The sequence below is a fragment of the Amblyomma mixtum genome, chromosome 7 (genome assembly GCF_055824585.1).
Source record: "Amblyomma mixtum isolate Tamu chromosome 7, ASM5582458v1, whole genome shotgun sequence".
NCBI classification, from domain to species: Eukaryota; Metazoa; Arthropoda; class Arachnida; order Ixodida; family Ixodidae; genus Amblyomma; species Amblyomma mixtum.
This window is the reverse complement of record NC_143018.1, coordinates 55,572,475-55,598,937: the sequence shown is the minus strand read 5'-3', so window position 1 is coordinate 55,598,937 and position 26,463 is coordinate 55,572,475. Positions and strand designations below refer to the sequence as shown.

At 48.6% G+C, this 26,463-nt stretch overlaps 1 protein-coding gene across 1 annotated transcript in view; it reads right to left on the bottom strand.

Annotated features, from left to right (window-relative positions):
• LOC149336128 (uncharacterized) overlaps window positions 1–23,916 on the bottom strand; it is a 99,540-nt gene extending 75,624 nt beyond the window's left edge. The window contains exons 1-6 of the mRNA XM_089554081.1: window positions 23,858–23,916; window positions 12,920–13,054; window positions 9,652–9,690; window positions 9,100–9,141; window positions 8,635–8,673; window positions 7,640–7,678 (exon numbers count right to left, since the gene is read on the bottom strand). Coding sequence (XP_089410207.1) covers window positions 7,640–7,678; window positions 8,635–8,673; window positions 9,100–9,141; window positions 9,652–9,690; window positions 12,920–12,938 — 178 coding nt within the window. The 5' untranslated portion in view covers window positions 12,939–13,054; window positions 23,858–23,916. The remainder of the gene's footprint in view (window positions 1–7,639; window positions 7,679–8,634; window positions 8,674–9,099; window positions 9,142–9,651; window positions 9,691–12,919; window positions 13,055–23,857) is intronic.
• Window positions 23,917–26,463: the final 2,547 nt, after the last annotated feature.

The window sequence follows — 26,463 nt, the reverse complement described above, 5'->3', positions numbered from 1 at the left end:
ATACATTGTCATTGCTAGTTCCCGAGGCGTTGGCAATAAGTGAAACAATGGGTGAAAGTTATACCAAAAAACAGCCGAAATGCTACGCAAACACACTGCGATCATTAAAAGAAGTTAAGAAGCTGTTTAAAAATACATTCCATACTGTGAGCTGTACACACTCTAGGCAGTCTTCGGGCTCTCTCCTCTTACGGTAATACTACCCTTCATATGTATTCATAGCCCCACTGTTTGAGACTATTCCCTCGTGTTCCTTCAGAGGGACACACTACTTAATAGGTGCCTCCGATTATGTTTGATAGCACTGAACACAGGCTGTGATTACTAAGATAAATATCTCGAAAATTCCTCAATAGCAGAAACTGGCACCCATGCTGAAGCAGAAACTGTCGTACTCGTTATTAGGTACAATAGATAGTTAAATATACTAAGTCCCAGCTCTTCAAAAATAATTCAAAATTTCTAAGCATACGTTTTTGCAACTAACCTCGACTTAGAACCATAAAGCCGTTCACGCCCAACAGTACCAAGGTACCCCACTCCTTGAGATTCTTTGCTCGTGTTGCTTCAGAGAGATACAATACTATGCAGGTGGCTCCGATTATGTTTGATAGAACTAAACACGAGCTCGGATTGCATAGATAAATATCTCGAAATTTCCTTAATGGCAAAAAATGGTGCCCATGCCCACCCAGCAACTTAACCAATGGATAGCTAAATATACTCAGTCACAGCTTTTCACTAGCTATTCAAATTTGCTACGCATCTATTCTTGCAACTAACCTCCACTTAAAACCATGTAAGCGTTTACGCCGTACTGTACCAAGGTTTAAATCGAAACATACATAACACCGTGCACAGCAGCAAGAAAGCGACGCTTTGTTAGACGGCTACTGTGAAGTCAAGGTTAATACAGCAAATAACTTACTGTACATATTGTACTTACTTCTTCTCATCTGTAGTCAAAAGGAAACCAAAAACGCTACTTTCTTTTGTGCTCTCTGCATTCTGCCGTTTACTCGTCCTCATGAGGACTCCAATCGTTCAAACAGTTGTATTTTATGGGGTACAATTAGCGAATGCTATATGCCCGAAAACAGGGATAGCTATCCCAACTGCAAAGTATCATATGACCGGCTGGTACAGAGCGATAAGAATATGCAATCCATATCATACTATAAAATATCCCTCTGCTATTTATACGTTTTATTATGGATATGTGTGTCTTATAGATTCTATGGTTATCATTTAGTTTCGCCGACGTCATATAGCCTCCTATTGGTTTCAAAGTTGCTGTATTCAATAAATCAATATTCTTGTACACAAATGTTGGACCTGTACGACACCGAAGATCCGAAATCGTCCTAAACACTGGACCGGGTAAAGTGGTACAGAAGAGCAAAAAAAAAATTACTATCATCGAAAGTGCGCAGACTGCTTAACCTTTTGCGCCGTCCCTAAAAGTCAGAAAGGCAGAAAGATACGGTTATGCCAGTCAAATAACATGGATGCAACCGCGCTGAGAAAGGATAATACCAGTCTGGCCCCGGAGTAACGAGTTGTTTCACTCATGCGTGTACTGCAGGTGGCGGCAGTCCTGCTCTTTTACGAAGACGAGGCAGGCAGCCCTAAACGCGCCCTCCTCCCCGTCTCCACAGTACGTCCCAATCGGGACAACGCGCTGCTGAGAACAGTCGAAAAGGCCGACGTTCATGTTCTTTTTATCGTGACATGCGGTATTTCAGACGCACGCGATGTGCAGACGCTGCCTTTACAATTTTGTGCCTGTTTTTGTATTGCATTCATAACCAAAATTTGCGTAACATTATTCGAAATATGCGAACTTCGTATTAGGGAGCATCATCATACACGCAATTACTTAATCGAGTTGAGAACAATGAAAGTGGACTACTCGGCCAGATCAGTGTTTTTTAGTTGGGGGTCTCGTGTGAACAGCAATGCCACTGTGAAGGCCGGCGCTATTCTCACGCGCTGAAGACAGCGCGAGATGAATGTTACACACGTTCCATAGTCCTTGCCTCCGGCAGATAACAGTGACTAGCTCTCAGCTGTGCCCTTGCCGCATCTCACGTTAGAAGTAAACCTCTAGAGAAAGGTAGCGAACAGGCAGATGCAACTCACGTGGACCGGAAATGTAAGCCTGAGTTCGGAGCTCAACCGCGCGCTAGCTAAAGCAGGCGTGTGTATAAAAAAAGGCAGAGAAAGCTCGATGTGTCTACCGATAAAGTCCATTCTAGCTACCGTCTTTCCTAAGCGTTACCAGTCTTCCCTTACCACGTTTAATGCTATTAGGAGAAAAGAAGGATTGGCGATTAAAGCGCCACCACTCTCATCAGCCCGCATCATCTGCGGTCTCGTTAGCCTGGTTAGAATACACGAAAATATAAGCGGTGTTGTGCGCAGGTGTTTGCGTTGTACGTTGAGGGAAAGTTAATACGTACCGGAAGCTTCCTTGGTGGTGGTGGTGGTGGTGGTGGTGCGCTCTGATACAAGCGCAAAAAAAAACAATTGTGCAATTATTTCTGCCAGATTTATCAAGCAATTGAATGCGGTTTTATCAAGCAGAGGAATGGGGGGATGTGTATACCTACCCATAGGAGCAGAAGTACTGTATCGTTCTGCTTTCTTGTGCACTTCAAACTAGTTTTCACACATCCAACACCTGGTCTACGCATAGCTGCTATTTCTTATCACCCGAAAAGGTATTTTTTTACCTGACTGGTATGGGTTGCCCGTATTTATGGGGCATAAATGGGAACCCTAGTGTAAGGGGTTCACGTTAACGAAGAGGCATTGAGCTAGGGGGAAAAACAGGAAGAAGGCAGAGGCGGTCAGGGATGAAACGCGGGTTATTCGCGTCCTAATAGAAATTGATTGGAAGAGTTTTGCTTGGGCGGGGCATGTAATGCGAAGGAAAAATAACCGTTGGTTCTTAAGGGCACCAAAGTATTTCAAGGGAAGGCAAGCGTAGCAGGGTGCGCCAGAATGTTAGACGGGAGGATGAGATTAGATGCCTGTAGGAATAAGGCTGCCACAACTCGCACAGGTGGTAGTTAACTCGAGAAATATAAGAAGCCTTCGTCCTACACTGAACGTATTCAGTCTGTTGATAAGCATGGCTTAATGAATAATCTAAATCATAGGTGGCTACAGCGCCCTTTGGTAGCTTTTAGAGCTCATTGAGCTGCATTCGCAGGTTCCTACGTAACTTTCCTTTAGAGCGCAGTGAGAAATAATATCCGGTTCATTCAAATTCAATACATAATTAGGAAAATCAATAAAAAGCTTGGCGTGTACCAATAAAAAGCAGATTAGACGCTTCTTTTTAGTTAATTGGTTAAATAGGATTAATTCTTTCAGTGAATGCGTTCCTTTGAGTTAAAGGCTTTGGGTGATGGTGACAGCACTGCAACAGTCGTCGCATTGACGTAAGTTGCTCTCTAAGGGCATGTAGCATTAACGATTTGCGGTACACATGCATGTCTGGAGTTACGTTCAGTTTTCAATTTATAAAGAAAACAAATTAAACTCCATTGCATGTACAGAAGAACAAGTGTATGCCGCTTCTGAGTAAACAGAGGACTTCTCAATGTATACGCTCCTTCAGAAACAACAGTTGATCCTACAATCGAGATTCCATAAAGTGCCAGTAACCAGGCGCTGATAGTATATTCAAAACATCGAAAAGGAAATGCTACAGCGTCCACAAATTGTCTATAAATAGGCCGAAAAGCCTGAAATCTAAGCTTTTAATCATTATGTGCACAAGAATTATTACCTGAAATTACGGTCCATACTAGACGGCTGAATATCTATGGATAATGAAGCATTAAGGAAGACACGCATGTATGTGTATACATTCCGCCTGCGAGCTCAGCACAGATTGTCATGCCCCTTGAATATGACCCTTCTTTGCGTCAGATTGCACACAGTGCATCCTTCTCATTGGACTTTTTCGCAAGGACTTATTGTGTCCTTTCAGAGCGATGTCAGGAATGCTGGGCATGGTCACTTCCGCTGCTTTCGATGTTGAAAATGAAACTAATTCGGCTAACGCCTGAGAAAGCCAATTGTTACGCAAAAGTCTTAAAGAATGTGGTGTGAAGATTCAAGCCATCTCTGGGATCCAATCATCTAGATTTGAAGGTATCAATCCTCCGTGAGACCAAAACTTGAAAATAATCACCAGCAAACATTTCTCGTTAGCAACGGAGACATGATTACCGTGAGAGTCACATGGAAAGTGATTGAACGACGCGGGCGGAGGCTGTGCAAGAACCTTGTTATGATGCCTAAGCATCAAGACTACCAGAAGGCTGACATGCTAGAAGCGCGAGTCCTGTGCGATGTCAGTGCATGGTAAAAAACCTTACGCGGTTTAAATTATCAGCAGCCCTCTACTAGGGCGTCCCTCATAACCTGTGTCGCGTTGGGGCTCTATTATCATATCACGAGAAGGCCACTAAGCATAGCAGCCTAAGGGACTTGGGGGCCCATTATAAGGTATGCATTTTTGCATCGTGTTGATCAATGGAAACTAAGTGTATTTATTTAATGAACAATTTATGGCTAGAAGATGTCATGTATGGCTGCTAAAGCTCCAGAGACTTCGGTTTCGCCAAATAGCTATGAATTTTATCGTGGAACCACACAAAGCCTGTGCATTGCTCAGGATGCGGTCAACACTGTTATGTATAATTTATGCACATAGGCAATCGCCACCGGCTTGACTATGGTTTTATCCCTTTGTCGCTCTGACTTATCTCTCGTTGCAGTTTCAGCCACCCGTTCGCAGAGGACAAGCCGGAAGGGACAAGCCAGCGTACGTGGGCCATAAAGTATTCCTGTAATCTTCAGGAGAGCAGACTCTAGGCTCAGAGCGCCAATTTCACCTGCAATGATTTTGAAGTGCACTGAATAATAAGGTAACAGATACCTTTGCAGTCTCATTTATGTCGGCTTCTCTTGTGCTTTCGCAGAGGCAGTGTATTAAGCACTACTAGAAAGAGTAACAAAGAGCTTAAACTGAAGTAAAAGCGGTGGTTCTGCCAGATTCGCTTCAGGTGTCAAAAAAATTCAGGGGGGCGCTTTGTTGACCTAAAGCGCGGAGAGGCGAAAGCCTTTAGCGCGGTGTTGCGGCTAGTGTCACTGATGGGTGGTTACGATGTTAAGCGTCGCCTCCGAGTGTGGAACGCGATAGCGTCTTCCAACGCTGCCAGGGAGTACACAGAACGCCATGGCCCGTTCGGCTCTACGCCTTGCATGTCAGTAAATTGGTTTTTAAGGAAAGGAAATTGATCTGTCTCGCATATCTCGGTGGACACCTGCACCTCGCTTTAAGAGAAGGAAGGAAGGTGGAAGTGGTTAGCGTGCTCGTCTCGCACTCCGGAGACCCTGGTTCGATTCCAGAACTCGACCAAATTCCTTCTCGGTTTTATTTATTTATGTGATCGAATTATAAAGCTTAATTAGGCTAATTGGTTAATTAAGCAATGTTAATTAAGCAATGAACTAACTCAGTCCGACTTAGTTGGAGCATCACTATACGATCCCTATTATTGGTTGCATGGTTACTAGGAGGAGGAGGTAAACTTTATTAAAGAGGAGGACTTAGGCGCTGATTGGAGTGATGTTCCCCTCCCCGCGGTAGGCTACTCTTCTAGGCCGGACGCCAGGTGGCCGACCGACGATGTCGTTCGGCGACCTCTTCGGCTCGCTCTGTGGCTCGAAGTTGAACCTCCGGGTCCGAGCTGAGCAGCGCGGCCTCCCACTGAGACTGGGTAGAGAGCTGCAGACTGTGCGATGGCTTGTCTTGAGTACGTGAGTATAGGATGTGCGGTGTGTCTGCCTTTGGGTGCCCACCGAGAGAACAGACGGGGCTGTACTGCTCCGGGAACCATATGAAATACATGTAGGTATTAAAGAAAGTGTCTGTTTGGAGCTGCCGCCAACTGACTCTTCCCAGAACCACATAAATCTGAGTAAATAACAACAAGTCAGTTGACTGCATGGTTACTAGCCAAAGTACAATTGACCCCGTTTGAAATTCGCGCACTGTGACGTCACAACCATTTCGACCTATTGAAAAGCGTGACATTTCTGTCGACAACCCCCGCTTACAACGGTGATGCATTAAACGCTTCCGCCTTAAAACTGAAGTAGGCGGTAGGAAAGTGGAAAGTCCTATGACGTCTCGAACGTCGTTCGAAGACACGGAACTGTGCCTCCATGAAATGGGCTGCCTGAGTGTATGGGATACAACTAACCTGCGAGAAAATCTATGTAAAAGAGACTAGGCGCTGCGTGAACGATCATGCACGAGGAGCGGGAGTTATTGTTATCGACGGCGCAAGGCTGTATATTTTGTAGCTATTGCACGGCCTGCAAAACCTATCGACTATGTCTCAATCTGGGTGAAAGTGTATGCAAGAAAAGCAAAGCACAACTAAATCGTTGCTGGTGGAATAATTGCGCAGGAATGTATAGAGGCACGCTGAAAAATAAAAATAGAACTCCATTTGTGCTTCACACGAGTGAGGGGACGTTCCTTGATAAGACGTTTTATTTGCATTTTTGTCTAATCCTGCCTGCTTTCTTGCTACGCATGCTCGCAATATCCTACTCACGGGCATCATATCCACACTGAAGTATATGCCTGCCCTCAGTCAGCTCTTACGGTAGAGGTGAATTTAAAACGCTCAGCTCAGATGTCGTACTAACCATGAACTTGTATAAAGCATTTCTACTCCGTGTCGTGTCATGCCTTCTCGTTCTGTGTCTTCGTTTTTTGCGCAGTTTTCAGTATGAATTCCTACCAACTAGCCCAGTTTACCGTTTTTATTAACTGCATTTCTACTTATTGGCTTCAGAAGCTACAGCATCAAGTGGGACTGTACGGTCGCATCGAACATACGTTAGGTGTCACTTCTGTAGGCGCACGGGTTAAACATCTAGAATGCGCCTGCTCTCTGCCAGCGCTCACATTTATGGCTTGTTGATAACTGCGTCCAGCACGGCATGCTATAGTCAAAACTATTGCATTTTACGTGGACTTTGCAAGCTATAATCGTTCATGCACGTATCCGAACGCGTCTGGGCCGGGCCGGCCGCTGACTTTCCAGCTGAATCAAAGAATGTAGGTTATATAATCAGACTGACATGCAAAGAACCCCTGTGTGTCGGTGCCACTAGAGGTAAGCGACGAGAGTACTGTAAACAAGTCTTAAATTAAGAATTGTCGTTTGCATATACCAGACCATTTTGAAAAACGTCGTATATTACCAGCAACTGCAACTGTCAACATGATTTGTTGTGAGTTCGCTCTTACTGAGACAGGGAATGTCAAGAGCTAAGACTACTGATAGCCATGAACTTGGAAAAGCATTTCTACTTATCGGCTTTAGAAGCTACAGCATCAAGTGCTACCATACTGTCACACCAAACATATGTTAGGTGTCACTTGTGTAGGAGCGCGGATAAAACGTGTATAAAACGCCTGCTCTCTGCCAGCGCTCACATTTAAGGCTCGTTGATAACTGCGTTGAGCTTGGCATGATCTAGCACATACTATTGCATTTCACGTAGAGATTTCGAAAGCTATGGTCGTTCATGCACGTACCCGTGGTGGCCTGGGGTGGGCAGGCCGTGGTCTTCGCGGCTGAATCAAAGAAAGTAGTTTATATAATCACACTAATGTGCAAAGAACCCCAGTGTTTCGTTGCCACTGGAGATTAGCGACAAGCGTACTGTAAACTAGTCTTGAATTAAGAATTGTCGCATGCATATACACCATTAACATGATTTGTTGTCCGCCCAATCTTACCGCGATGAGGGATGTCAAACGCTCAGACTACTCACTGAGCACTTGAGTTCGGATGTCATAATAGTCATGAACTCGTAAAAGCATTTCTACTGATCGGCTTTAGAAGCTACAGCATCAAGTACTACTGTACGGTCACATCAAATATATGTTAGGTGTCACTTATGTAGGAGCGCGGAAAAAACGTCTATAAAACGCCTGCTCTCTGCCAGCGCTCACATTTCAGGCCCGCTGATAACTGCTTTGAGCACGCATAATATAGCACATATCCCTGCATTTAACATTAGAGATTTCGAAAGCTATGGTCATTCATACAGGTACCGTCAGCTGTGGGAGCTGCGCTGGTCGGTGCGGACACAACGACTGAATCAAACAAAGCATGCTATATAATGAGAGTGACATGCAATGAACCCCAAGTGTGCCGGTGCCACTGGAGATAAGCGACAAGGGTACTGTTAACAACTATTAAATTAAGAATTGTCGTATGCAAATTTTGGAAAAAATGTCGTATATTACCAGCAACTGCTAGTATTAACATGATTTGTTGTCAGTCCCCTTTTACTGCGGCGGGGAATGTCAAGCGCTAAGACTACTCATTCAGCCCTTGAGTCAGGATTTCATAATAACCATGAACAGAGATTAGGTGTCACTTCTGAAGGAGCACGGATAAAACATCTAGATAATGCATGCTCACATTTCAGGCTTGTTGATAACTGCGTTGCGCACGGCATGATATAGCACGAACTATTGCATTTTACGTAGATTTCGCAAGCTATAATCGTTTATGCACGTACCAACAGCCGCCTGGGCGACGCTCGCCGCGGTCTTGGATGCTGGATCAAAGAAAGTAGGTTGCATGCATATACAAGACCATTTTGGAAAAAATGTCGTATACTACGAGGAACTGAAACTATTAACATCTGTTGTCAGCCCGCTCTTACTGCGATGGCGAATGCCAAAAGCTCAGACTATTCATTGAGCACTTGAGTCCAGATGTCATAATAGCAATGAACCTGTAAAAGCATTTCTACTTATCGGCTTTAGAAGCTACAGCATCAAGTGCTACTGTATGGTCACATCAAATATACCTTAGGCGTCACTAATGTAGGAGCGCGGATAAAACGTTTATAAAACGCCTGCTCCCTGCCAGCGCTCACATTTCAGGCTCGTTGATAACTGCGTTAAGTACGGCATGATCTAGCACAAATTATTGCATTTTGCGTAGAGATTTCGGAAGCTATGGTCGTTCATGCACGTACCGGCAGCGGTTGGCGCAGCGGTGCCTCCTACAGATACAGCCACTGAAAAAAAGAAAGCAGGTTATATAATGAGACTGGCACACAATGAACCCCAAGTGTGTCGGTACCACTGGATATTAGCGACAAATGTACTGTAAACTACTCTTGAATTAATCATTGTCGCAAGCATATACACGACCGTTTTGGAAAACATGTCGTATATTATCAGCAACTGCACCTATTAACATGATTTGTTCTCAGTCCACTCTTACTGCAATGGAGAATGTCAAAAGCTCGGACTACTCATTGGTCACTTGAGTTCAGATCTCATAATAGCCATTAACTCGTAAAACTATTTCTGCTTATTGGCTTTAGATGCTACAGCGTCAAGTAGTATTGTACGCTCACATGAAACAGATTAGGTGTCACTTCTGTAGGTGCACGGATAAAGCGTTTAGATAATGCCTGCTCACATTTCAGGCTCGTTAATAACTGCGTTGCGCACGGCATGATTTAGCACGAACTATTGCATTTTACGTGGATTTCGCAAGCTATAATTGTTCATTCACGTACCCGCCGGAGTCTGGGCGACGCTGGCCCCTGTCTTGGAAGCTGAATCAAAGAAAGTAGGTTATTTTATCCGACTGACATGCAAAGAACCCCAGTGTGTCGGTGCCACTGGAGATTAGTGACAAGCGCACTATAAACTAGTCTTGAAATAAAAATTTTTGCGTTGTTATAAAAGATCAAGATTTTAAGAAACACGTGAAGCACATTACCGGCAACTCCGACATGAACAAGATTTGTTTATATGCACATTAAAAAACCATAACATTTCTGAGGCAAAATCCGCTGGTTCGACTAGTGCCGCAAACACAGCACAAACTGAACCATCCCCAATTTAAAGCTGCATGAATAGGAATCTGAACTCGTACTTTTACCGCTTGAACCCGATCTACACGTTCCCAATGTTCTTGGAAACTTCGAATTATTGCCCTGCGCTGCCCATTTCCCTAATTTATATCGGATTAACGTCGGACTCCTGCCTTGTCTTAATTCCCCGCAAACGTTGGGAGGAGTCGACGAACTTTTGATCCCGTCCCATGGCGGCTTGCCGCTCTGCCATCGGCGGAGTGATACCTAGTGATCGGTGAAAGCAGAGTCCACGCGTATTTCTATTTCCGTGGTCCTAATTTGCAGGCATGTAGTCTCTACTCGCTTTATTCACGGAAACCTAAAAGAAACAAAATAAAACAAAAGCGAGGTCGCCACGCGACGGCCTTACAGGCACTCCTAACATATGCGGGGAATTTAAAAAAAAAAAGGTGGAGGCCGGATGCTGATCCGAATTAGGGAAATCGGTCGCACAGGGCAATAGATAAAATTTTATAAGAATGCTGGGAGCATGTAGATCGAGTTCTCGCGGCAAAAAGACGAGTTCAGATTCCTCTTCAGTGCACGTTTAAAGAATAGTAAGTCAACCTCGGTCGCATTATTTACTAAATAGAACCCTTACGCAATATGAGAAGCCAACAGCCACAGAAACCAAAGAGCAAAGGGGATTTTTTTATTTTTTTATGCTGTTCGGTTTAGAATATTACTGAATATGTTTTCGCTTAAAGCTAATTAGAAAAGCAGAAGAAAAAACAACCACATGCCGCCGGTGGGATCCGAACCCACGCCCTCCGAATTACGCGTTCGGTGCTCCACCTCTGAGCTACGGCAACGGCTGTCAAACCTTCTGCTTTCGGGGGTATTTATGTTTACAAATAACCTAACCTTGAGAGTGTTCATCAGCGCCACCCACGTTCGTAAGCGGCGGACGTGGAACGTCCTGAGTTACCGCTGGTGTGACGTAGAACGCCATCGAACGGCGAGGGTGGAAGCTGTGTGAGAACCCTCTTGCTTCCTATGGCGTCAAGGCTGCCAGAACCGAGGCCCTCGCTAAGCAATTAAGCAAACAAGGGAAGGGGATTGAGGGGCTCGTTATAAATATGAGAGAAGCCGACAGCCACAGAAACCACGTCACGTCACACCAGCGGTAACTCAGGACGTTCCACGTCCGCCGCTTACGAACGTGGGTGGCGCTGATGAACACTCTCAAGATTAGGTTATTGGTAAACATAAATACCCCCGAAAGCAGAAGGTTTGGCAGCCGTCGCCGTAGCTCAGAGGTAGAGCACCGGAAGCGTAATTCGGAGGTCGTGGGTTCGGATCCCACCGGCGGCATGTGGTTGTTTTTTATTCTGATTTTCTAATAATTAGCTTTAAGCGACAACATATTCAGTAATATTCTAAACCGAACAACAGCATAAAAAAATTTTAAAAAAATCCCCTGTGCTCCTTGGTTTCTGTGGCTGTTGGCTTCTCTCATATTTATAACGAGCCCCTCATTCCCATTCCCTTGTTTGCTTAATTCCTTACGCAATATGTTAACTAAGCTGACATGAGCTTACAAGGGAATTGAAACAGGTGGTTGTTTACATACGTTGAGCGAAATTAACAAGCATGGGGGTGTCTAGACTTGTTTTCACCAATTGGTGAATATTGAAAGCAGAAGAAAAGCAACCACATGCGACCGGTGGGATTTGAGCCCACGACTTTCGAATTTCGCGCCCATTGCTCTACCAACTGCGCTATTGAGACGGCTGCCCGAATTCCTGCTTTCGGGGGTATTGTGTTCGAATAGTTAAGCGACAACCCTCTTATGCTACCTATGGCATTAAGACTGACAGATCTGATGCCCTCTTTGAGCTGTTCAGCAGACAAGAGAATGAAAGAGATGCTCGTCATGACATAAGTTACGGTAGCCAACAGTAATCGAAACCAAGGAGCATCGCGATTGTCTTTTTGAATTTTTGGATGTGATGATTTGGAGAATAATAAGAGGATAAGAAAAACTACCACTTAGCGCCGGTGGTATCCGAACCTACGATTTTCGACTATCGCATCCGGTGCTCTACCAACTGAGCTACGGCGACAGCTGTCCAAGCTCTTTTTTTCGGGGGTATTTATGTGTAGTGTAATCAAACCTTGAGTGTGTTAACCAGCGACACCAGTGCTAAGGTTCGGTTATACTACACATAAATAGCCCCAAAAGCACGAGATTTGACCCTTAAGGTACTACCAAAAATTACTGAGGTGTGTGAGCGTGACAATTGAATGCCAATTATTCCCGCTATAACTCATCGGACAAGCTTTGCGGAAAAAGAAATTTACCGATGGCACATTGGAGCAAAGGGGATGTCAGTAACAAAATGCAGGTCTTGGGAAATCCTACAATGCAGGAGTTAGTAGGCCAGAATCGCGCGAGATTTTTCTCCTAGCCGAAAGCTCAGCTGTGCTCCCTTTACAACAATCTCACTAAGGTTAGGACACCGCAAGAAAGCAGCTACCCGCTGACGTAACAAAGCGCCAAACGTAGTGCAAGCTTACGGTACTCGATTTAAAATGCACTTCTCTTTTTATATGGAGCAGCTAACGGCTCGGGCAATTTGTTCTTGAGAGACTTCTATCTCCCCTAAGTAAAATTATGCGCACGACTGCGGTGCGGAATATTGATTAGTGAATATTTTATAGAATGTCTTGCTGGTCAATGTTCTGACGCATTACCTAAGAAATTTAATTGCGGTTGCCGCACCTAAGCTGCGAACCCTTCTTTTTTCAGTTTCGCAAAGCCACATAAAGAGGTGGGACACCAAAGCGCAGTCCATACTTGTCCGCGAAAGCTCAAACCGCCCCGTTCACGTTTCTCACTCTTGTATATTTTGCGCCTGTGAAGCGTGTGCACGTAACTATTCGCAGCTGCTGTATTGGAAAGAATGTGTTGAATTCAACGTACTTGTCGCTGTCTCGGTCATGTTAGTTAATGGTCTAATTTCAGGTAATTAAGTCAAAATAGGTGGTTGTCAAGTCCGGTTGGGTCAGTCCAGACGGGGGTCACTGCACGTCGGGGTGTTGGGCAGGCCCACGTATGCTGAAAGGAAGGAAGCGAAGGCAAGATCATTAGATGTCAGATCTGTCATCCATATCCTTAGATCTTCGGCGCGATCAGCAGAGACGTCTGCTTTTTGTCCTATCAGGACCTACACCCACGGCCCTCAAGCAAGCCAGCGCCTCCGACGGGTGTGCAGCGTGCGCCCAGGCGTTTGCCCAGATGCGGCGTGAAAGACGTCAGCCTGAGTAGTGGTAACATGCTACCCTGCACGCCCCTCACCCCATCTTCCTTTTGCTGGCGAGGCAACTGATGTCTTGAACACCTTAGCCACGTTTTCCGGTTTGCCAGAGGCACTTTTCGCAATTTCAGCCTGCCCACGTCGTCAATCTGAAGAGATCGGCGCGCAGTGCAGCTGTAAATACAGCGATACGGTTGAGACATTTGGGATGGCAGGCTTACTACTTAGGGCACAGGTCCTAAGCGCTGTCGTCGCCTAAGTTTTTTCTATTGTGATGTGAGCGGAAATAGCCCGGAGAACGTTCCAGTGTATAACTGGAGAATAAAATTGAATTGAATTGAATTGAATATTCAAGTAATTCCTACGTCGAACGATGTGCTTGAATGAACAGCGCCAAAGGGCATCTAAATGTCGGTTTTATTGTACAGCAAAACGGCTTTATCTTAAACAACTTCAAGCCTGTGGCGTATTAAAGCGAAAGCCTTTAATGCCTCATAGTTGTCACAGAAGGTTGTCAGCAGAAGTGCCACGCTTTTGACGGGAGTCCACCTAGATATGCGAGAGTTACTGGGTAATTTCCTTCCCTCAAATACAATTTTCATTTTCGTCATTACGGCCCCACTTTCTTTTTCTACTTCCACTCCCACTTCCTCCTTCCTCTAAGGTGCGTTTCGGGTGTCCACCACGATGACAGGATTAGTGCGACATTTTCTTTCCTCAAAAATCGGTGCGTTCAAAGGGCAAGGCATCGCGCGGAATGGATAGTGGTGTTCCGGTGCTACACAACACGCTGTCGCGTTCCACTCCTAAAGGCGAAGCTTAAGCGTCATTAATTAGCAGTTAATTAGCAATTAGTCATTAATCAGTAATTAGACAATAATTGGTAGTTTGTCATTACTTAGTAAATAGTTCATTATTACGTGTGACGTCATTCAGCACTGGTGCTGACGTCACCAGTGCCACAGGTGGTCAGAGTGGTGCGGAAAACCCATTCGCCTCTACGCACTTTAGGCGTTCAAAGTGCCCCCCGAATTTTTTTGTGTATGACTGCGTTAGCGACCGAATGATATTCAGGCTGAGAGAGACACTAGAGTAAAGGGTTCAAGAAATTTTGACCCCCTTGGGTTCTTTAATGTCTGCTACTGCACCACAGTACAAGGACCTCTTCGACTTTCAAATTGGCCCGCCGCGACCGGGATAAACCGTTCTCTTTCGGGGAGTAGCCTGCCACGACAGTGAGCCACAGCGGCGGATTGTTTATCCTGCGTGTAAGATTATACCGGGAAATACACAGCCTCTCCCTCCTGCTGCCACTTCGGAGGAGTCCGAAGAGGCCGTCATTACCCTCGCCATGACATGCACGGAGGCCCGATATATACTGACTAAAACTGCCATTCTAAATTCTCCACGCGGGAGAGTTAGGGGGAATGGGGGGAATGGCCGGGTTGGAGGGGCAGGCCCACAGCATGTGATAGGTGTCCGAAGGCACCACACTACAGTGCGGGCAGTTGCCGCTAAAGGAGGGGTCGATGTATTAGTGCTGCCGGGCACAGCAATGTATTGGTGAAGATGCGGAGAAGGAGCCGCTCATCCGCCTTCTTGAGGCCTTTACATGGACTAGGGTAAAGGTGATGGCTATATTGATAGTAGGTTGTAATATCTACGTATAGACCGGATTAAAATCGGGTTCCTAGTAATGTGGGGAGGAGAAAACAGCCCCGTGAGAGAGCGCACGGGCGGCTGCGTCTGCTGCCTCGTTTCCTGCCAACACCTGATGAGCAGGGGCCCATATAAGGTAACGGTGTGCGGAATCCGTATCCCGTATGCAATTTTGGTAGATTCGATAAGCTCGGAAGGGAGTGCAGCCTTCTTCGACGTTTCGACAGGCCCCTTGCGAGTCGGTGATTACGCAATGTGAGGCCGCGAAAGAAATCGCGACCTCTTCTGCTTGTGTTGCACTGCGGGCTCTGAAGGTGAGGCCGTTAATGTGTTGCTGTTGTGAACTACCGCGGCCGTCTACCATCCCCCGTGGTGAGGGCCGGAAGCGTCCACGTAGTATACACCTGTTTTGTTGCCATAATCTCGGGCTCGGGCCAGACGCCAACCATTCTCTTCTCTTTATCAGGAGACGCTTGCGGTCCGCACCAGTATCTTCTAAACTCCTCGCGTACAAAACCCTTGTAAGGCCAGTCTTAGAATACGCGAACACAGTCTGGTTCCCTCAATCAATAACTAACATCACAAAACTTGAGGCTATACTACGGAAACCCCTACGAATAATTCACAATAAATACAAGCGCACAGATTCCCCAACATTGCTTGCAGCTTCATCCGGCCTCCAAACACGATCCGCAAGAGCAAAACAAGCGCGCTTAAAATTTTTGTTTCAATTATTACACGAGCAGTACAGGATAGATGTGAAAAAATACGTGACGTACTCACAATCGCCACCTTCACGGCACAAACATACGAACACACTAACCGAGTATGTGTGCCATAATGACACGTTTAAGCATTCCTTTTTCCATCTCTCCATTAGTGAATGTAATCGCTTGGTTCGTAACATCACCTGCACTCAATCCTTATCATCATTCGTGTCACAGATAGAGCATTTGTCGTAATGCACAGTGGCGATGCAGCAACCGTGACCGCAAATCTAGGCAAGAAGACAACCCCTTCTAACTTGTCATGTATGCGATTTTGAGTGCATTCTGAAATTGTGCCTACCATTGTCGAAGATCTGTTCTGTATATCCTTTTGATATGGCCAATTCACTTTTCCCTACCTTTGCTTTTATGCCATGTTTGCTGCCTTTGAATAATATGTTTATATTTTTCTTTTTTGCACTGTACTAATTGCCTCTGCTATGGTCTTGCAATAAGACCAGCAGTATTGTAAATAAATAAATAAATAAAATCATGGTCTTCATGTGACAGGATTGCTGGAAGAGACCGCACGTGGAGGGCACGTCTCCACAGTTCTGGGATGTGAAACCTGTCTTCCATTGGTGTCGAGCAAGAAGGCGGCGACACCACTCCGTCCGTTAGTGGCAAGCGCGTCTGCTGGTTTGTAAGGTACGCCTCATCAAGAAATACAGGTGGATGGTCTGTCCTTTCAAGCCCCAGGCACAACACAAGCTGAAGAGGTTGCTATCGCCCTAGCTGCTTCTGATACCAAATCAAAACACATCATAACAGATTCGCGTTCGGCGTGTAAAAATTACGAGACTGGCTGGATAACTCCACTAGCTGAACGAATACTAAGGAACTGCAGCCGAGACACCGATCCTACTCCCCGCTGCATAGTTTGGACTCCGGGCCATCAGGGCCTAGCAGGAAACGAAGCTGCAGACGCGGCGGCCCGAGCACTCATTCACCGGGCGTTCCCATTGGCTCCTGAGCACCTGAAACCTGAAGGTGGCTCTTTACTCTCGTTCAAAGACATAACATCTTATTATAAGGATAGGCACCGCGTGTACCCAGCCCCTGCAAAGGGACTGGGGAAAGCAAACGAACGCGTTCTACTTAGACTATTCACTAATACAATGCTGTGCCCGGCAGTATTAAAACATTTCGATCCCGCGTTCACTGGCAGGTGCAAACACAGGTGGCAGGTGCAGACACCTACCACATGGTTTGGGCTTGCCAGCGCAACTCAGCTCTCTCCCCCCACCCCAACCCTACCAGAGAGGAATGGGAGGCGGCCCTGCTTGGCTGCTCGGACCTTCAGGCCCAAAAGGCTTTGGTCAAGAGGGCTAAGCTGGCGGCTTCGACCAATGGGGTCCCGGAATAGGGACTCCACCCATTGCGGGGCTCTTTAAGAAAGCCTCACCTCTTTTATTAAATAAAGGCTTTTCATCCATCCATCCATCCTGGAGCTCCTGGAAAGTATTCAGCACCCCAAGGGCCATAAGCCGGCTGTTTGAAGTAGTGATGGGGAGGTCGGGCACGTTAAACATTTATGCGAAGGATTACCTAAAGGGCCACCCTTCCCTTGTTTCCGTAGGTGGAGATACGGAGTCGAATATAGCGACTAGTTACGAAGGCGTTTGCCAGCCGCAAGGCATCCTTACTTCGTAACCATCCGCGTTTGTTGGAAATCCAGTGGATCATGCGGCCCACCTGGTCCCCCACCTTACGGAGTTTGGCCAATGTAGTGTCTGGCCTAATGTGTTTGTGGATGTAAAGTCTGAGTACCCGTATCTCATCACTTTCGCGTATAGGACCACTCTCAAGAGAAAGACATTTTACTTGTGCACTTCTGTTAGGGGCAGAGGATGTGCTGCACGTCGGCGACACCACTCAGCTGGGCCGGCAGCTGCATCATGGTCAGATTGAAGAGCAGCGGGGAAAGTACCGCGCCTTGGGGGCTTCCCCGCGTGCCGAGTAGGTAAGGGCCGTGCTGTCTATTTTGGATTCGAATGTAGGATTGACGATCCATTAAAAATTGGCTTATGTATCGGAATGCGTTCAGGCCCCAGACGGTGTGACTTATGATCTCGCATGTTACATTGTAAAACGCCCCTTTAAGATCCAAGGCGAGTACTACCCGGTCATTATGGGGGCATTCGAGGGGGTGAATTACTTCCCGATTAAGTTGCAGGAGGTCATCCTGTGCGGATCTGTGTGGGCGGTGCTCGCCCACACGGTGCTCGCAAAGGCATGTTTGTGTTCAAGATATGTAGATAACCGATCCCGCACCATCGTCTCCATAAGTTTGCCCACAGAGGAGCTGAGAAATCGTGCGGAGGTTATCTTTTTCAAGTGGTTTGCGCATGCTGGGAAAATCGAATGTAGCGTTGCTAACTTTCGAGGAACGCAGCGTTCCGCGTTACGTCCACTACAATGCCGAACTGACTCCCGTCAAGGAGTATAAGAAAACGGTGCCAGCGTGCTACCGTTGCGGCACGCTGGGGCATCGGGTGTACCGAAAAGATGTAGCCCGGTGTGGCCAGAATGTTGGGGGTTGGTATTGAGGGGATGGCCCCCCACGTTTGCAATCCTATGTGCATAATATGCGGGGGCCCGCAGCTCACCAGCTCCCGCGAATGCACCAGCAAATTCATCCGGCTTCCGTAGCCAGGGCCCAGGCCGCCGATCAAGCCACCCAAGGGAGCCAATTCCGGCGCGACACGGGGAAGTCACGCCACCGGCCGGCAGCAAATCAACTAGATGACGCCACGCTGTGACATGACGCATCCCCCTGGCAAGACAGCAACGGTACCACCACCACCCCGAGCAGCGGAGTTCCCAGCTCTCAGCGCTTCATCTGGCGGCGCCACACATGTCTGCGCAGGATGTCCTACTCCAACTACACAGGGACATAATACGACCCACAGCCATGCAACAAAACGACAAGGCCATTCTCGCCCTCGATCTTAAGGGGCCGTTTGACAATGTTAAACATGGCACCATACTCTCTAACTTGAACACCACTAACTGCGGGGCGAAGGTCTTCGCCTATGTCAGAGACCCTCTCTGCGTGTCAGGCACTCCTCCGGATCGAGGACGAGGAATACGGCCCGTACTCTATGGGTACACGAGGTACACCACAAGGGGCGGTGTTATCACCGCTCCTTTTCAACATCGCCATGATGCACCTACCGGGCCGACTGGCTCAGGTGGAGGGCATAAAACACGCACTATACGCAGACGATATTACATTCTGGACCACCGAGGGGAGCCTTGGGGAGATGGAGGACCGCCTTCAGCAGGCCGCCTCCATAGTCGATGCATATGCTGCCGACTGTGGTCTCCAATGTGCTCCCGCACAATCAGAGCTTCTACACGTCAGGACAAACTACAAGGACAACACGTCTCTACACATATTTCTGTCGGGCGGTCCCATCAGAGAAGTGGCAGAGCTCCGGATCCTGGGTCTGTTCATCAATAACAAACTTAAGCCGGACTATACTATAGCGAAACTCAAGAGCATAGGTGAACAGGTAGGGCGCATGATCCACCGTGTTTCCAACAAGCGGGGTGGTCTGCGGGGCAGGAACGCGCTACGGCTCGCCCATGCCTTCGTGACCAGCCGGATCCTCTACGCCGTGCCATATCTACGCACCACCAAACAACAAGACGAGCGCATTGACGCCATCATCAGGAAGGCAACAAAGCGAGCATTGGACCTCCCGGTGGCTACCTCCAACGCCAAACTGAAGGCGTTGGGAGTGGTAAACTCCTATCAAGAGTTGCGGGAGGCCCACCTCGTGAACCAATATACGCGGCTATCGCAGACGGTTCCTGCGATAGCCGTTCCACATGCTCTTGGTCGCTCCTCTCCCTCGTAACATGGACATGGCTTCACATGAAGGCAGACGACAAGCGAGGGTTCGCACGCTTGAGAGGCAGTATGGATATAAAGAGGGCGTCTACTACGTGGACATCACAGGGCCATCGCCCACGGGATTTTTAAGGAGGAAGCCTTTAATGCCTCATCGCTGTAAGCAGGAGCTGTCGACAGAAATATCGCGCTTTTCAATTGGTCGAAACGGTCGTGACGTCACAGTGCGCGAATTTCAAACGGGGCCAATTGTACTTTGGCTACTAACCATGCCACCAATTAAACGAATCGTACAGCGATGCTCCCATAAACCAAACCAAACCAACCAAGTAAGTTTGACTGAGTTTAGTTATTTGCTTACTTACCCAATTAGTCACCTTTCTAGCAAGACCAGATAAATAAACCGAGTAAGAAATTGGCCGAGCTTGGCAATCGAACCCAGGTCTCCGGAGTGCGAGTCGAGCACGTTACCACTCCGCCATGCCAGCTCGACGGTTCGGAATGAACAAATGTGCGTCTAGTGAATACGATGTCTTCGTTCACTCCCATCTTCCTCCCTTCCCGTTACGGCGAGGTTTAGGTGTCCACCGAGATATGAGCGACAGAGACATTTCCTTTCCTCAAAAACCAATTTACCGACGAGAAAAGCGTATTTGTCCGCCTTTCAGATTGGTCCAAATTGTCGTGACGTCACCGCACGCGAATTTTGACGGGTGTCCACCGAAATATGTGAGACAGTTACTGCGCAACTTCCTTTCCTCAAATACAATTTTCGACTAGTGTCTACTGAGATATGTGAGACAGTTAATGCGTAATTTCCTTTCCTCAAATACAATTTTCATTTTCTTCATTATGGCCCCTCTTTCTTCGTTCACTCACACTTCCTCCCTTCCTGTACGGTGCGGCTCAGGTGTCCACCGAGATGACAGAGAATTACAGCCCCATTTCCTTTCCTCAAAAAGCGTTGCGTTCAAAGGACAACGCATCGCGCCGACCGGGTGGTGGCGTTCCTTGGACTCCGCGGCAGCGCTACAACACGCTGTCGCGTTCCACTCCTAAAGGCGAAGCTTAAGCGTCATTAATTGGCAGTTAATGCACCAGAAAAATGTGCAGTGAACAATCGCGTAGCAGAATGCAGCACTCAGGCTTTCGCCTTTCACCACTTTAGCCGCTAAAGTTCCTCGTAATTTTTTCACGGCTGCCGTAGTCCACCGGGGAATGAATGTCGATGGGCTATCTTTTCGGGCCCCAAATTCAAAACGAGCGGAACCTGTGAACATTATCTTGCAGGCGAAATATCCCCTCTTGCCTCCCAAATTCTAAGACGCGCTCCCGCCTAATCTAACTAGCACAAAACTGGTCTGAGCTCCCGGCCACCAGGGTCTAAGAGGCAATGAGGCCGCTGATGCGGCCGCCGAGGGCTCACACACCGGGCTCCTCATCCTAGCTCTCCTGGCTCAGAAGCTCATAAACCGCTTCTGCGGTTCCGCGAAATCCTAATTCATTATTGCGACAGCCACCGTCTCTACCCAGTACCTGCATTGGGGCTGAGTAAGGCGGAGGAGCGAACTCTGCGGCGCCTGCAGACAGGAACTCTTCTCTGTCCTGCCATAGCAAAACACTTCGATCCGAACACAGATGGGCGCTGCCCGCACTGTGGAGTGATCTGCGATATCTTTCACATGGTGTGGGCTTGTACTCAGAATCCTCACATTCCCCCTTTTACCCACCCCCACCCGAGAGGCATGGGAGACTGCCCTCCTGAACTGCTCCACACTGGAGTCTCAAAGGGCTCTAGTAAAGCGGGCGCGAGACGGGGCCTCGTCGTGCGGTGTCCCGGACTAAGGATACCGACCATGTAGCAGGGTTTTTTGACCATGAAACTCTTTGCATATTAATGTTTTTCACCACCACCACCTGCAACCAACCCAAGGTAGGCAGCTGGGCGGGGGTCGCCTCCTCTCCTTCCCCTCCTCCCTCCTCCCCCACCAGCACCGCCGAAACGCAGGAACTCAAGCGTGAGCTCGCGCTCTTGCGAGCTCAAAACGAAAAACTAGCCAGCGAGCTTAACTCGCTCACAACCCAATTCCCTACTCCACCCGCGTCGAGCGACGAGGAAGAAAACATCACAGACAGGGAGATTCCTACTCCTGTGGAGAGTCGCGCCGCGGCCCTGGAGACCCGGGTGACCGCGATTGAAACAGAATCGGCTGACCTCCCCAAAGTTATCCACGATACCATTGCGTGTCAGGTGGAGAGTGTCATCGCACAGGTGATACAAGCCGTAACTCACATTATCCAAAAATGGTTAAAAGACAATCCGCGCATCCTTAAACGCGTAGGGCCCATCAAGGACGCTAACCGCCCCTCAAAATTCCCGATGAATTTGACTTCTCGGAAGACTCCTGCACGTCCGCGCCGGGCACTAGCGGACAGGGGAGTCTTAAAAACGTAACCCCACCCTCCGCCGCCGACCATGGCCCCCAACCCTAAGTAGCGAGCAAGAACAACTCAGCCGCTTACACGGACGCAGTGGAACTGCCAAGGTCTCAAGAACCGCACGAAGCGGACTCATCTCCGCCTCTATCTTGAGACCTTTGAGTTCCTCGACGCCGTGGTTGCGCTTCAGGAACCCGGCGCCGGGGCCAAACTAACAAACTACACTACATTTCAACACAACCCGCAGACATGTATACTTGTTCACAAGCAGTATACTGCGCAGGAGGTCACTTTCCCCACAACACCGCCTTTCCCCATACTCGATGGTGTCAGTGCTGTCCCTAAAGCGTTCTGATCCACCTGTACACATTCTAAACATTTACTGCCCACCTAAACCTAAGAACGTCACGTTCAATGAAATTTTCACCCAAGCTATGCAGGTGGCGGGAAGAAATCCCCTTCTGATCGTCGGCGACTTCAACGCCCCGAGCAGGCTATAGGGGTACCCTCGGGAGGACAGACGTGGGAGGAAGCTTGCGGAACTTCTTTCCACACTTGGACTCACTTTACACACTGACTGTAAGGTATCGGTAGCGTTCGCGGGGGTCATTGGAACGCGGCTGGGGGCACTCAAAGCGGAGCGTCTCCTTTCTTGGAACGCGGCCGCTCGCGAACGCGCCGGGAAGTACGGGTGTCCACCCGCCCCGCGGAACCGATTAGAGCACGTTCTGGCACGAATGTATATTTGTGTTTTTGTTTTATTTTGTGGTGGAGAGAGCGCTCTACCTTACGGAAGCTGGAGGGCTGGCCATGCCCTGGATGAACCAACCGTGTTAAGAGCGCAACATGACTGGAAGTTACCGAATGTGGGCCGGGCCTTTAGGGCTTTAAAACCGGGCCCCGGAGCTGGAAGCAGGGTTCTGCGCTAATGTGAGATGCTACGCATCTTCGGCAACGCCGAGTAGGGGCCTAGTATTAGCCAGTTCCACCTTTTTGTTATTTTGTATCTTTTTGCCCTTTATTTGTCTCGAGTGCCTTAACTTGTATCTATTGTAAATACTGTACATAAAATTTGAAGTGTTCGCCTTACCCCTGCGTCTCAACTGAACACAAGACCGTCTCTGACGGGCACCCCTGGTGCGAAGAGCTTCAGTCTTCCAGTTGGAACAAACCGTCTCTGGCGGGGGCACCTCCGGTGCAAGGAGAGTAGAAGAACCTGAAATTTACTCTGACCCCGCCAACCCAACACGTGTGGGCAATTCGATTCAACGAGATAATTGCCCGGACCTCACATTTACACGAAACATACGCCATGCCGACTGGCTGAATACAGAGGACACTCTGGGTAGTGATCACTGTATAATCAACACAACCATTTACATGCGTCCCCTGAAACGCCCACTAACACAAGGTCGTGTCCCGGACTGGACGACTTTCCGCACCTCTCTACCTATTGTAGACCCCCTCCAGTCGGGATACGACGCATGGTCCAAATCGCTGACGTCTACAATCACAACACGAGGGATCCGTCATGGCTGCCGAGAGGTGCGGACGTGTATCGCATTGCCTCCGCAGTTTTTGACCATTCCGAACCGTACCAATCCACAGCGCCACCAGATTTTATTTGGAGCTGAAAGAACTCACAAGCTGCCCCACCTGGACACCAGGTTCCGAACGGTAGGCCCAAATTTTGGCTCCTCATCGGACTTGACTCTGCGATTCGGACGGCGTCTCGCCGAGCCTACCGGCAGGGCATCTTCGCCTACGGGAATACATGGGCCGCTAGGCCTGACAAGGCAGCGGTGGTGCGGCCTGAAATCGACCCCGCTCTGCGAACGACACATTCGATCAGACCATGGAAGGATTGCCTCAAAACTTACCGGACGCCCAGGAGATGGAGGAGGACGACCTCAACACCACTGACTCCGAGAGCCCGGTGAGCAACGCTGACGCGGCGTCCGCCACACAGGAGCCGCCCAACCCTTACAACAACGACGCCAGCTGGGAATTGGCATTGTCCAAACGCCAGAAGAAACTCCAGAGGAAAAGCAGACGGATCGCTGCGGGGAACAATTCGACCACCCGAAACAACCCCGGCGAAGACAACTCAACTCAACTCACCCCAACCGACGGAGGGCCAGCCGCCGCCGGCAGAAACGCCAACGGACAAGGAACAGGACACCAGCCAAGGCGCAGGCTGCCTCCGCTCCCTAAGAACGATTTCAAAATTATCAGTCGACCGAAGAAAGGACTTGCTGTCAGACAGCTTCACACCCACCAGGTAGCCCGCGCTGTAGTTGCAGCGTGCAACCAACAATGCAAAGACGAAGATTTCATCATACGGCTCCGGCCAGGATCTAACATCATTATCGTAAGCACCCCACATGAATCAGCTGCCCAACTCGTGAGACGCATTACCAGCCTCACCTTTGCGGGACGCGCATTTGAGATGAACGCCTACGTGGCCGCGCCGGACGATGTCCAACGTGGCGTGATACATGGAATTGATCCCGGGACGACACCGGAAGAACTCAAGGCCCATTTACGAGTGCGCACCCAAGGAGTCACCATACTCAGCGCCCGGATGTTAGGAAAAACCAAGACGGCCGTCATCACCTTTGACGGTCCCATTGTCCCAAAATATGTTATCTACTACGGGGGCGAGACGGCATGCTACCCGTACCGCCCCACGAGACAAGTGTGTTATGTGTGTTTCCAACAAGGCCACCGCTCCGACGTGTGCCCCACACCTAATGTGCGCGCGTGTAGCCAGTGCGGAACGCAAAACCCGCCGACTGGACATTCCTGCACTCCAAAGTGCGTGATTTGTGGTGAGGCCCACCCTACCGGGTCGAAGGACTGCCGCGAACGACTCAAGAAAGTCAGAAGGCAGCAAACCAAGACCGCCCTCAGCAACGCTACAGGTGAAAACGCCAGCAACAGCGGCGGACGTGACAGCAGACGCCGCAGCCGCGGTGACCGCAGCAGCCGGCCGCGGTGGTTCAGCTCGGAGGGAGAGACATCACGGAGCCGCTCGGGATCCCGCTCATCACGGCATCGCTCGCGGTCCTATTCGTTTCCCCCCCTGCCACCCCCTGCGGGGACGAATGCCGGGAACCAGCACCGGAAGAACGAAGACACCGGGTCCGCCCAGAAAAGCAGCAACAAGGTGAGCTGGAGAGCCGATGCTCCCGGGTTTGCTCCACATTCGGGTGGGACTGGTAACAAACTCAACACCAATACAAACAACGCAAACAACCGTGACCTTGAACATGGAGACGCAGAGAAAGCAGCACTTAAGCGCGAACTAGAACTTGCTCGCGTTAAACAGAATGAGTTGGAACGCCAAATTGCAGAACTCACAAAGATAGTTCAAGACCTAAAATCCAACTGCCACCCGCTGTCGAACGCTACACAAACGAACTCCTCGTTGCAGATGAGCGATGAGGAACGCTCAAACTTCAAAGCGGAAATACAACAGATGATGCAACAAATGGTGCAACAAATGATCGAACAGACAATGCATCAGGTACAAGGACAACTAGCAGAGCTACGGAGTGCTTTCCGCAAACAAAAACACACAGAGAACATTAAGGAAAAGGCCTACAACCGTCCTGCGTTAGCAGCTCTCGCCAATCCATCTACATCCCAGGGAACGGGCAATTGCACAAGCTCAAGAACCTAAATCATGGCTAACACGAACCACAGCAAACAAGACATCTTAGACATATGGCAATGGAACTGCAGAGGCTATCGCAAGAAACAAGGCCTCATCAAACAATTCATTCAGACGCAGCTAACACCACCTGACGTTATCGCACTTCAAGAAACGGGCGCGACACCCACTCTCACGGGATACACATGCTACGACAGCCACATGACGGGAAAGACAGCCATCTTAGTGAGCAAGGCAGTCATAGCCATCAATCACGACAGCATACCCGACACTGACATTGAGCATGTGATTGTAGAGATCGTACCGAAAAAGAAAAGGAAAGGGGGAAGTGTATTCATCGTCAACGTGTACAGCCCCCCGAAGCAAAGAAAAGCAAAATTTTTTGAACTTTTTCACGGTGTCCACAGACTAGCGAAAAACAACACGTTAATCATCTTGGGGGATTTCAACGCCATGGACAAGAGCTGGGGGTACCAAAAGGCCACCATTAAAGGCAAAACGCTTGCCGAGGTTGCAGATAACTTCAACTGCAACCTACTCACGGACCCAGCAACCCCTACCAGAATTGGAAATAGCGTCAGCATCGACACCTGCCCCGACCTCACATTCGTAAGAGGACTCGGACAAACACAATGGGAGAACCTATTGGAAAATTTAGGCAGCGACCACTACATACTCAAGACGCAAGTAACCTCAGACAGGCTGAGACGCCAGTTGGGCGCGGCAAAAATAACGGACTGGAATGCGTTCCGCGAAGCATGCGACAGCAACCTTACCGAGAATGGCATACAGTCGTTAGAGGAATGGAGA